At 41.5% G+C, this 14,082-nt stretch overlaps 1 protein-coding gene across 2 annotated transcripts in view; it reads right to left on the reverse strand.

Moving 5' to 3' along the window:
- The window catches only part of ABLIM2 (actin binding LIM protein family member 2), a 954,368-nt gene that overhangs the window by 373,860 nt on the left and 566,426 nt on the right, over nt 1-14,082 (reverse strand). For both annotated transcript variants that reach the window (XM_086964134.1, XM_086964133.1), the window contains exon 7: nt 2,332-2,419. In XM_086964134.1, coding sequence (XP_086820260.1) covers nt 2,332-2,419 — 88 coding nt within the window. The remainder of the gene's footprint in view (nt 1-2,331; nt 2,420-14,082) is intronic.

Genomic DNA, 14,082 nt, shown 5'->3' on the forward strand with positions numbered 1-14,082 from the left:
TTTTTATTGTAGATCCACCAATCTCAGCCGTCAACATGTGTTTCATCGCTTGTCGGGTATCAAATCCTGCGACTTCTTCAGGGCTAAGAGATTATATATAACAAACAAATCTTTGCTATAACACTTGTTACTTATCCTATCTCTATTATATATCACCCTCGTGACTTGGTGCAAAATCGTTTCACACACTTAGAACTATAATGTGACATCAGTTGTGGAAACCCATGCATAATGGTTGGAATTCTTCATGCTTGAACATCTCGGAAATTCTAAAGCCTTCAAAATGACAATATCATAATATACATCATTCTGTTAATCATTTATGATTCACTTCATTGACCCTTTCTCAATATCTCATGCATCAATCTTCTCTGTGCTTCCTACCGCTCCAAGCCGTTATCTCCATAAATGTTGCCACCTACACCATGCCCACTTATTTTATATCATTCTCTCTATAGAAAAAATAAACAAATGATGAAATATCTTAATGTACAATAAGTCGTGACTAAATAAGGAGAGAAATCATGTACGGAACAATTATCCGTTACCTCATCTATTTATCAAAGCTATATCAAAAAAACGAGCCCTATGAAATGGGTGGACTACCTATTTTACTTCTAGTATTCAATCCAACCCAAAGGCTACCATATCTGTTGCTTCTCTGTCGTGTCGTCTCCTGCATACTTAAGTCGCGCCCATGCTCCTAGCCATGCTTGACTTCGAGTTTCCTGCTCACCTTGTGTACCCCCCTTCTTTGCTTCTGAGTGGTTTCACTCCTCCTGCATTTTGACAAACTCCCGCATTGGAGCTGCGGTCCCACTTATGCCAGCTCTTCCGGATTACCTGCAACTTTCTCTGGTGCAGGGGTAGTTTCTCATCAGTGGTTTTTCCCAACTCCAGTCTTCTTTTCCCTGCATTAAGCTGCACATCCAGGACAACCATGATTTTAAGCAATCCTGTGCCGGAGCCTCAGTTCGTACCAGTCGGCATCTTCCCACTCCTGTGAGTAGCGCACCTGCAATTTCATCTCCTACTTTTCCTTGGTTATCAATTTAGTTTTTTTTAGACAATTGCGTCTACAGAAATGCCAATTTCTAACCTACAACAGTCATTGCACTGAATCTATCTGAATGGATTAAACATTTCTGGGCAGAAACATATGTGACTTTGGTAGTGTTCCTTTCTTCTCCTAGCTCAAATGGAACTTTACTTTTTTTACTAATTATTTAGTGGAGAGTTTGTATTTTTGGAACTTTACCAAGCTCACCCTGATTATCATTCCTGGAGATTGGCTTGGCGAGTGACGGTAACTCGTCTCTCTGTGATGGCGACAGTAGTCTCTGTGATACTATTTGAGGGATCCAGTGTAGACATACTTATGCATGGGTATTATTCTTATTATAACTATTGAATTCTAGTGGGTGCCTTTATGTCCCTCTGGAGATCCAGTACAGGAAAGAGGGGAATTATAGAGTGAGGCGCTTGCTGTCTGGCTGCGACGAAGACCAGGAATCCTCTCCATCCTGTGTTGTCCTCTGTCCCTCATCTACCTCCTATCTCCCTGAGAATGGAGGCCAACACTCATTTTTAGTTGTGCGTTGGGGTTTGTTCTGCGGGGGACTGGCTGGACCATCTTCACTCCTGCAGATTTGAAACTTCAGGTTAGTTGACGCCTGACACTCTGACTTGCATTAAATGCATTCAGTATTTGCTGCTGCACCAGATTCTTGACCAAAAAAACATTTACACGCTGAGCAGGAGGGTGTTTCTTCTGCGTTGTTTGTGTCAAACCCAAAGAATATATTACTGATTGGGAATTAGCTTTTCATAATTCTTGAGTCCTGTTTTTTAATTACTGCATAAATTAACCATTTATCTCCAGGTCACTATGGACACTGCCTTCAGCCTTAAACGTTTCACCTATAAATTATTGATTTCAGGTGCGTTAGTCTAAGTAGTTCACTGGAAGCAACAACAAGACTGATACATTCAGAATTAGGTTAAAAGTCAAGAACCAGAAATCATGTCTGCAGTGACCTAAAGGAAGGTGGCCACCCTCCTGGAATCCTCATGGAACACAGGAACAGCAATTAAAGAAAGCATTTGAAGACAGTCAAATGGGAGACCCAACGCTGAGGACTAGAATCGAACTGCGGCTTCCGCCTCATCTGCCTTAACTCATTTTTCCATATTAATAATGTACCTTCTTTTTAACCATCATTTAGAAGATGTGACTGAAATAAAATATCATCACTGAACTAGATTAATGGATACAGAAATAGTTATTAAACCTAATTGCACATAATTGTAATTGCAGCTTTCTTGGTTTACCTTGTAGATACATTTCTTCTCCTTCTGCAAACATCAGATGACACCTCACGCATCGTGCACAGGTCGGATGGTAATGTTTCTCTCCTGCCTGGAGAAAAATAGAAACACAAATATGAATTATTTTAATAGTACAGTCATATTCCTTTATTTCGGCTCATAAAAAACCTTACACTAATAATAAAAATAATAATAATTAATAATAATAATAATAATAATAATAATAATAATAATAATAATAATAATAATTATAATAATATGAAAAAGCAATCATATGTGAATAAAATACATATAATCAATTACAAATATTTACATTTAAAAATGATACAATTATAAAAAAATTAAGAACAAACTTCAGCAATCTCTACTGTGGTATATTAAAATCTGGGGGCAATGCTCAAAGAAAACTATAATTTCTTAACCATGGATTCGGTTTGACTTCAAATGCCATATTGCCGAAAAAAATTTACTGTTTAAAAAAAGACCGGGCCACCGGTGTTTGTACTGCATACTCTCAGTTCTGTATGATGATTCCGAAACCCCATCAGTTTACAGATTGGTTTAATCTAATGACACATTGCTTTTTACAGGTCGTGCAGAAGAATTAAAAATGCTCGATGGACTCTACAGCCACGCATTCCATTGGTCAAATATTAGATCTATCTGTCTAGTTTTTCAATAGACAAGTAAAAGTTGATAACGGTAGAGTGCCCAGTCCAAACCTGACCACGAGTGCTCTTAAAAAATGTTTGGTTACCATGTCTAAGTGCATGTCAAACTGATACAAAACATCTGTCAAACTCACAGAGGTTATCCTTCAAATTTTCCTTCCCAGCACAAAAATCCAATAGGTCGATTTGAGTTTTTCAATAACATTGCATGGAAATTCTAGGGGTTTTGACCAAAAGTCCCCTAAACCTAGATTGAACACCAACTCTTTAAATGGGAGCACCAAGGGATGCTGTCAGCACACACACCCTCCAACAAACCTCAGAGCCATTCCCTGTAGTGCTCTAGCTTCTCTGTTACCCACACTCTTGACCAATATTACTAGGTCTCAGAGAAGCAATATTGGAAATGGAACTCAAATTTAGGTCCATACAGACTGGAAGTGTGGGAGTGCTCTGGGGAATTTTTAGTAATGTCTTGAAGAAAGATTTCTCTGCATTCTCCAAGATATCCAGATTACAATGGCCCCAAATGGGTCACCCCAGTGGCTTGGCTTCTGTAGACTTCCATCGGTGGGGAAGTAGGAAAGGAAGGTGCCCTGTTCACAAATCTTACAATAGGCAGGGTACATTGATTTAGGGATCGAGTGCTCTTCCTCAGTTGGGCTGCCCATCAGTGCGAGTCTTCCAGTCGGACGCCCAAGTAATCAATCTAGGGAATCCTCTTGAGGACTTCCCATCTAAAAGTATGGTTCTTTTTATTTTTCACTTACCGTCTCCAAACACAATGAACTTCGTTTTGCTGTTATTGATTTCCAGCCCATAATCTCTACAATATAGCAAAAACGTCTCTAAAAGGGTGGATAAAACTGATTGTTTTTTGGATATCAGCAAAGTTTCATCTGCAAAATATAGACAAGGTGTTTTCGAGTCTTTCATCTTAGGGGAGTTGTTTTCGCAATCAAAAAGGTACGGTAAGCACTCATTGATGTATAAAAGGAAGAGCGTGAGAGCCAGTACGTACCCTTGGCGCACTTCTTTTTGGATTGGTATTTCGTCTGTCAATTTCCCTGCAGATCCCCATCTGACTCTAGCATAATTGTCTGTGTAAAGCTCCTGTATTAGGGACAAAATGCCTCTTGGAACCCTATCCTACACGGTGTCTCCCACAGTTTAGCCCTTAGGACAAGGTCAAACATGGATCGGAGACCCACAAAAGCCACAAATAGTCTTCCATTCTCACAATGAATAGTCCTGCACTTGATAATTAAGAAGCATATGATTTGGCACTCTGTACTAGATTTTTCCCTGAACCCTGCAAGTGGGATAGTACCATATTTTGCTAAATCCCGTCTGTTAAGTATTTCAGAGCTAAAGACTTTCTGTATGTTGTCAATCAGACTTATGGATCTGTAGTTGCTCTGGATGGCTCTATTTCCCTTCTTGTGGATCAGTATTATTATAGTTCCCTTCCAAGAGTCTGGAATCTGGCCCTGCTTTCAATAATCATCTGGAAATTGAATGGCTTCTTAGTGAGAATATTCAGGCCTTTATCCTGTCCCTTATTTGGACTAGCATGGAAAATCCAAGTTCTTTTCCAAATAGGGCCCGAACTGAAATGAAGTCCCTGTTTTTCCGGTGCTAATACCTCCTGGTAAGAACTGGAGAAATGTATCTGTTGAAACAAAGCCAGAAAGTGGAATTGCGCCCGATCGTTAAACTCATAGGCCCTGAATTAAATTTGCATGGTACTGGCACGCTCCAAACTCTGCATACGGAAAACAACGTTACTGTGTGGTAACACACAGCCACTACTGTGGACTCACTAGTTAATCCCCATGGAATGGGCAATAACGGAGTGGGGCCGGATCTACCACTTGTCAAGCTACACAGAATTTCCTGATTACGTGAGGTTCAATGAGAAAAATAAGGAGGAATATTATGTGAAATGTAAATTTCCAGGACTCTAAATCAACTTAGGGTCTGTCTGTAGCTCATCAACAGAATTGTGTCAGTGGAAACTGGCACATAACTTGAAATATATCACTCTTATGGATTTGTGACATTAGCTTAGTAAATTTGAAAATTAGAAATAAGCTATAAATATCATAGTATTAAATCTACAAATGGCTAATTAAATTTTTCTGTGCAGTATGCCATGGGTCTTCAGCCACTGGTACATGATGCATGGTGCTGCTGCAGTAAAATAACAGTCATAACTCCCATGACAGGTACAATATCTATTGCTTTAAACAACTATAAGAGACAATGCAATTGTTATGCCGATAAACTTCATACAAGCTCTTGTATTAGTAAAAAAAAAAAATCAAATTGGTACTATAGTAGGCAAGGCACACCATCATTCACAAGGATGTTGGTATCGTATAACAGAGGGCGATCAATACCTTTCTTGAGGCTTTTCACACATTACAGGGGGCTATACATAATTTCAGAGTGATGCTCAATTATGCAAAGAACTACTGACTGGCGACCTTTTGCAGATGAACCATACCTCTGGTGCTAGTCAACTATTCCTGTTTGCTAAGCATGCCTTTGGTGCTTGTTAGTTATGCCCTTGCATATGCACCTGAGTGCAGCTGAGTTATGCCCCTGTTATCACTCATATATGTCTTTGATACGGTTCCATTGTTTGATTGGCTTAGTTCAGTATATTCAGATCCAAAATTCAGAGCTAGCCACACTTCAAGTGCGACATGCAAGACTGCAATATTCCAAACTTGGCCTCCAAAAGTGGATGTAATGCTCCATATTTAGCTTCTAAAACTTGTCACACTACTCAAGATAAGATACTATAGCCAACAATCTGGCCTTTGAAACTGGATACTACTTTCCTGGTGTAGCCTTTCAAAGCTAGGCTTAGGACTGGAAACACGGTCCCCAGAACTGCAGTGAAATGAATATAACATTTTAAATTAGGTTTAGAAACTGGACATAATTCTCCAGGAGATGACTCCACAAGTTGAGACAATGCACCAGACGAGCTGACCAGCAGCTTGAGACCAGTTTATTACCTTTACCCTTAAAATATTGTGTTGGGTCCTCACATTCTCATCAACTTTTTAGAAAGTGCTGGATGATTGTGCACAGATCCCCTCCAACAGAACACCATTAGTTTTGACGGTAGTGAGCCACCAAATAAATCATTTGTCATCATGAAAACCAGCGGTATAAATGTTAATAAGATTATACATCAAGTACTGATGGTAAAAGTACAGCAATATCTATTTAATGAGAAACTGCAGTGTGAAGATTTCGCCATGAGTGCATAACCTCCACCACGACTGTGGAGCCTCCGTCACGACTGTGGAGGCTCTTTGAATTTGGCCCAGAGTGTGGAATCCCCAGGATGCACCTTTAGGATACCCCATCAATGATTGTTGGATCAATGATTTTCTCTCTTGGGCTTAAACTATACACTCTTCTAGTACAACCATTATATTTATTCTTTGGGCTTCTAATGCATAATGTAAAGCTCCTTAAAACCTTACTTTTGAGAAAACATTTCACCACTGCAATTACATAAGCCCCGTCTTATTCCACTTCTCCCACCTTTTTAAAGACTGCTAACTAGCTTGAACTGATGGTCCTGTCAGAGAGTGTGAACGTGTGGGTAAGCAGATCTAAGAAGTGTGAAAGTTCATCTGAATTGGCACCCAGGTCACAATCTGTGTGTATAGGGTGTGTGGGTTAGTCACACTTCTATGCTTTGGAAGTCATACCTAACAAATATACTGACCTATTTGCTTGCCATTTTTTAGGTTTCGACTGCACAACGCTTGCTCTATGCTTGAGAGATATATTGATTTTAATCTCATTGGTTTCCTTTTGTGATACTAACTTTTTCTCCATTTCTATTGGTTGTAGCATATTTTTTTGCATTTACCAATGCTTGTTCCTCATCTGCTTCCCATAGCCAAAATACTGTTAACATCCGCTTTGTTGGAAATATTTTTCCATAAAGTTTTGCCTCTTTTTGCTTTTTACTCTTACAGCATATTTATCAATGTATCACCCGAGAGATTAAGGGGCCAGATGTACGACCATTGGATTTAGCGACTCGCAATTTGCGACATATTGCGAGTCTCAAATTGCGAGGCGCTAAATCCAATGTACAACATAATAATAATAATAATAGAAAATTTGTAAAGCGCATGGCTGCACAACTGTGTATCCCCGCGCTGATTGCCAACAAAACTCACAGAGAATAGATAAGGGGCGGTCAGAAAAAGCAATTATTGGGGAAAGAGGTGGGTTTTTAGTTTGGCTCTGAAAAGAGTCTCTGAGGGTTCCATTCTTAAATGAATAGGTAGAGCATTCCAATGTTTTACTCCAAGGTAGCGAAAAGAGCGGCCGCCTATTTTCGCTCTGTGGACACGTGGGATTTTGAATTGTGACATTCCTGAGGATCTAAGGTCTCTGGTAGGGCGGTGGATAGTCAGAAGATCTCTTAGATAGGTGGGACCTTTGTTATGGGCAATCTTATGGGCATAGCAGAGGCTCTTGAATTTGATTCTTTCCCTAACAGGGAGCCAGTGCAGTTTGGACAAGGCCGCCTTGGCAGATGTTCTTTTGGGAAGGCCCAGTACCATGCGAGCGGCCGCATTTTGTAAGCATTGAAGCTGGTGAAGATGTTTTTGGTTCAGTCCTAATAGGAGAACATTCCCATAGTCCAAATGAGGTGTGATAAGCGCATGTACGATGGTTTTTCTAGCTCCAGTAGGGATGAGATCGATGACTTTTCTTAAAGTTCTTAGCGTACCGATGCATTTGCCTATTATTTTGTTGACTTGGGATTGTCCTGACAAATCAGAGTCGATCATAATCCCTAGGTTTTTCACCTTTTCTACAGGGTGTGGAAAATCGCCCAATGTTGTGGGCCACCACGCCTGTGACCATAAAGAGGTTTTATTTCCTACCACCAACACCTCTGTTTTATCTCCATTTAGCCGGAGGCAGTTGTTATCCATCCACATGGCGACAGCAGCCATGCATTCCGAGAAATTGGAGGCATATTTCTCGGTATCAGGAGTGAGCTTAAACATGAGCTGGGTGTCATCGGCGTAACTGACAATGCCCACCCCAAAGTTCTCTACGACCTGAGCCAGGGGCTCCATATAGATATTGAACAGTGTGGGGCTCAAACTGGAGCCCTGTGGAACCCCATAGCTCACGTCTCGAGAAGATGATTTAAAGGGTGGGCAGTGTATCTGAAAAGATCTTTTAGTAAGGAAAGATTTAATTCACGCCAGAGCATGGTCTTTCACTCAGATGTCTGAGAGTCGGGACAGCAGCGTGGCATGTAACACAGTGTCAAAAGCTGCGCTTAAGTCTAGCATGACCAACGCTGCTGTCTCACCCTCGTCCACCATGTCCAAGGTTCAGTCCATCATGACCTTTATCCAGGACTGGATGAATTTCAACCACCTGAAACTCAACCCCGATAAGACGGAGTTGGTGTTGACAGGTGGTTGCTCCAGTCCCTGGTCCTCCTCCTTCTGGCCCCCATCACTAGGTCCCCCACCCACTCCTGTATCCTCTGTCAAAACCCTTGGTTTCAAAAAAAATAACCAACTCTCCTTACACTCCCAAGTCTCTGTCGTGGTGTCATCAGCCTTTCTCTCACTCAGAACTATCCGCAGAGTCTCACGATTTTTCGCCCCAGACGCGCTCAAACTAATTCTACTGGCCATGGTGACATCTCGCCTAGATTATGGCAATGTCCTCTACCATGGCATGCCTGACTACCTCATGAGGCGCCTCCAGCTGGTTCAAAACCAGGCCGCTCGGCTGGTTTTTAACCTTTCTAAATCACACCATGTTACCCCTCTTCTTATCTCCCTCCATTGGCTCCCTGTCCGGCAGCGCGTCTTATTCAAGCTCGGCTGCACTATCTTTAAAGCCAGGACAGGATCCGCCCCCTCCTTCATCAACTCAGCTATTCAACCCTATACTCCATCACGAGACCTCCGATCCTCCTCTCACCACCTTCTCGTGGTTCCCCGTTTCAAACGGAAGAAATGGGGTGGTTCCAAATTCGCTACCACGGGCCCAGCTTTTTGGAACTCTCTCCCACTGTCCCTCAGATCCTGCACTCAATATCCTCTTTTCCGCAGAGATCTCAAGACTTTTCTCTTTACCCAAGCCTTTCCATCCTGATCCTCTTTACCGTCCCCCCCTCTTCCGACCGATTGAGTAGCTGTTACCAGTGAGCGCCAAGAAACCGCCAGGTGTACGAGCGCTATACAAAACCCTTCAAATTCAAATTCAAATTCAAATCTTGCGGATGTATTCCGTGGAATACAAAACAGCTGATTCCGTGGAATAGTTAGATCTAAAGCCGGATTGAGTAGGGTGGAGTACGTTTTCTGATGCTAACAGTGTCAGAGACACTGTTAGCGATTCCCAATGGGGTCGCAAAATGTGAGGGACATCAATATTCATGAGCCACTCGCAATCTGCGACCCCATTGGGAATGGCCAGCCTCACAGTTTGGTGGCCTGCTGGGGTCAGCAGACCACCATGTCCGTGACTGTGTGTCAATAAAGCTTTTTTTTTTAAATGCAGGCTGTTTTCCTTAAAGGAAAATGGGATGCATTTGAAAAAGAAAAAAAATGAAACTTTTTTGTTGAATTTTTTAAGGGCATAAAGTGGTCCCTGGGACCACCGCCTGCCTTTAAAAAATATTTTCCCCTGTATTCCCAAAGGGGAAGGGGTCCCCTGGGGACGCCTTCCCGTTTGCGAGTGCTTTACCACCCTTCTGAGAAGGGTGGTAAACTGCGACTATTTTATGACTGCAATTGCGGTCGCAAAAGAATCATACATACCTGGAGGACTTGCTATTAGGAAAGGACGCCCTCGGATCGCCCCTTCCTAATAGCGACTCGCAAAATGGGAATAGTACATGGCCAACTCGTTTTTTGAAACCCCTTTGCGACCGCAAAAAACAGTCCTACATCTGGCCCTGAGTGATTTGCATAAAATCAGGATGTTGCGCCACCGAGACTTGAGGCGGGATCCCCAGCTGTGGAGTCAGCAACTCACCAAATCCCATCCACTTCAACGTTAATTGACAGGGAGCTCTTTCCTTCTCCCGAACGATGATTGACAAAAACAGCTCTTTATTCATCACCTATTTGAAACCAATGCATTACCAATGTTTGTATTTCATAGATACCATCCCTCACCTCACTGTATACATTTTCCATATCAATTATATCATTTCTTAGTCCTATTATTTCCTTAAGACTTCCTTCTATTTGAGATATTGCAATACTAAGTCCATGGACAGACAGTCTATACCTTCCCTATAGAAAGCCTATATTAAATCATAGCAGACCATTCCTGCTGCTCCAACATGAAATGTCCAACTCTGATATTCCTATCTTCTCACTGGGGCCTTTCAGTTGGAGTCAGTCTGAAATATTTCTATTAATCACTCTATAAGGAAAGCTGTTCAGGCTATCAAGTCATGAGAGGGCAGGACATCCTTTCACTTAAAAGAAGATACTGGGTCAAGATGTGTGCTTATGTTTGCTTTCGGACACTAATGCGGCTTTGTCAGCGAGGACCATACCTGTGAAAACTCTGAAAGCAAATAGTCCCGTAAATACACACTAAAGAGAAAGATTGTTAAATCTGTGACAGCTTGACTATTTGACCAGGTAAAAACTATTTGTATTAAGGAAGAGGCATATTACACTCCCCTTACTGGCAAGGAACAGGTATCACACATGATATTACCTTACAAAACCAAATCCAATAGTGTTTTTTCACCTGTTCATTAATTCATTAAATTGAGTGAACCCTTTTTTCTCCCAGATTCAGACGATGTAACAGTCGGGCTAGCCTGACTGCCTAGCAGGGGTTCATGCTGACAATCAGGAAAAAACAAATCAACAATTGATCATATCTTTATGTGCAATTGCCTGTATGAACAAGTGGTAGAATTCCTAAAACCAGTGCAGCAGACCAGTGATCGTCTCGCACTGGTTACAGCTATTTCACGCCAAATAGTTAGCCTCCGGTACATCACTCCCCTGGGAACGTCTAATGGGGAGGAAATACACTTGCTCCTGAGATGACTAAAATGGAACAAAATCAACATATCCGGCCTGGCAGCCCGGAAAAACAATTGGCCAATACTCAACAATGATTACATTGAGGGGAATATACCAGAGAATTGGACAAAACTGGTGCCGAAGCTGAATCACCTTCTGCTGGCCAAAAAAACAAACCATTGGCCAGACTCTAGAGAAAGGGTGTGCTGCCAATTTCAACCAAGGTGCAAACAAATTCAACTAAGCAAGAAGGCACTGAGACAAGCCAATCGCAACTAAAAGCGTGAGAGAGACGACACAGCACTCCAAAATCGGCTGACAGCCAGTAACTTACACAGAAGAAACATATGGCACTTCATAAGGAAACAAGAAGATTCCCAGTGGCTGCACATCTTCAGTCTGTTAACTCCAAGCAGACAAGCAGAATTTCGGCTAAACATCAAAATGCTGTCCGGGCACGGCCACGACCGGTGAAATGGAGTTGCAAGTCACACATGGATCAACTATGTGAACACACTTTACTGCAAGTCTTCTTATAACACCCTTCCACACCATCAAGGACCCTTCACATGCACTGGTGTGCATAACGTCAATCATAGAACTATAGAAGACACAACTGAATCTCTTGTGCGCAATCGTGTGCTATTAATATTAAAGAATATCAGAAGGGATGGCGCCCAGGGGCCCAATGGCCTATCTGGACACCTTTTTTAAGAGGACCTTACTTTTTTGGGCAACTATACTCTGCCAATTATACCAGTTCTGCATGACTAATTCAACAATTCTTGAAGCCTGGAAAGGCTCCCTACTACAACCAATTTACAAAAAAGGCGACACTGGCGATTTAACCAACTACAGGTTGATAACCCTTTTGGATATTAAGGAAAAGATATACGCACGCCTCCTCTAATAAAATCTACAAAACTGGGTTAACGAGGATGGAATATTATCAGTTTACCAATCTAGCGTCAGAGCAGGAGCATCAACATTGGATAACATTCTAGCCCTAGCGTACCTGGTAGAACAGTAAACTAAAAAAAAACAGTGCCCTCTCTTCGCATGCTTCATGGACTACTCTTCGGCGTTTGACTGTGTCAACAGGAATCTGCTCTGGCAAAAACTACAAGACTGGGGGATCCTGACCATGCTGCTGAACACCATAATTTCCCTTTACACCAGAACCTGGGTTTGGGTGAAACAAACCCGGAACACAGCAACAAAAAAGGTGTACACAGACCTAGGACTGAAACAAGGCTATGTATTGGCGCACTTGCAGGCCTTGGTAAATTTATATCAAAAGCCAACCTGTTATCTCCCAAAACTGGGCCAACTAGACTGTTCCTACTGCAGTACACTGACAACATGCTCTTAATGGACCACACTAAGACGGGTATGCAAAGAGCACTGGACGCACTAAGCATTTATAACAACAAAAATGATTTAACAGCAAACACAAGTAAAACAAAGGTAGTGATCTTCGGAAAATACGCTAACAAACTTAATCAGTGACGATTGGGCCACTTGAAAATAACAACATTTAAATAGAACTATCTGGGGCTTTGGATCATAGGCAACGGCAAGCCCACTGCACACACTGCATCCACAGAATCAAAAGCTAAGGCGGTTATGTACGCCCGCTGCAAACTCAATTCCAAACTGCGTTGCTTGACAACTGAGCCAATCCAAAAGGTTATAACAGCCAAGTTACTTTCCTCAATTTCCTATGGCCAACTAGTCTTTCCCGTGGCACTAATTAACACCATGGAGTCTGCCAATTGCCGAGCATTTTTAACAGATTTTTCAGATAACCGCCCATGCCCGAATGCCTTAGTACAACTGGAATTCGGGTTAAACAAACAATACTACGAACATTGGGCATCGATCATTCAATACTATTGAGGGGCATGTGCAACCCCACCCCAAATACAATGAAAGCAACTCTAAAGGAAATCTTCACGAAAGGTAAATATTCTTGGGCTGACACCCTACCCACTGCCTGCACTGAACTGCACCTTGACTTGTCCAACTGGCAGGATTTCATTCACCAACCAGGAATTTTAAAAACTATTTTAAAGAAACAAGTAAGACTATTATCCAAGCTAGATGATATGAGGCTAATAGAGTCCTCCAGCAGCAATACCGGGCTCTTAGCCAGCTCCTATAAGGATACATTGAGACAGCCATATCTTTACTCAGCTAAGAACAAATCAATTTTAAAGCAAATTCTGTCAGTCAGACTCATGGTACTACTAATAAAAGACATAAATATTTGCTGGAAATCTCTAGAGGTGGTCACCACTTGCAGACTACGTCATCAGTACGAGTAGCCTTTGTTCCACCTAGTTTGCATCTGCCCCCGATTGAACCATGCACGCTGCACTTTATTAAAATGTTGTTCTTAAAATATGGCACTTGTACCTGTCTACATGCAATAAAACTTCTTTTTAATTTGGAGATCCCTATGGAATTGGCTAGACTAGCGAAATTTGCACGCCAGCTTAAAGAACTTATAAGTAAAGATGGAGCCATGGACTAATGGCTGATCATAGTTTCAAACTAGCGAATATATAAATCAAATTTGATGGTCTCTTCATTTTATGCTTTGGGTAATTGTTTGATACTTGTCAAATGAAATGATGCAATGTTGTTTTTACCAATGATCAAAGAAGGTGGATGGATGGACACACCACACCCTGCCATTTGTAACACTTTATATTAATTGAAATAATAAATGTATTCATTAATTCAATCAGGAATACTAAAACACCAACCATTAGGAAGTTTGTATGGTAACAATAAAAGTTTGGGTTGTGAAGCATTACAAGTAAATAGCATGGGAATAGATATGTATTTGTGTGGTAGCATCATATTGGTGGAGGTTAAATGGTCAGGTGACATTTACTATGTCAAGTCAGACCTCAAAATCCATGTAAGTTAAGGACCACCCTCCTCCAATCTGTGCTGATGCTAAAGAAAAACACAACATAAGTTATCTAGTTATCTAAGAC

Source organism: Lissotriton vulgaris, chromosome 3_2 (assembly GCF_964263255.1).
Source record: "Lissotriton vulgaris chromosome 3_2, aLisVul1.2, whole genome shotgun sequence".
Taxonomy (NCBI): Eukaryota; Metazoa; Chordata; class Amphibia; order Caudata; family Salamandridae; genus Lissotriton; species Lissotriton vulgaris.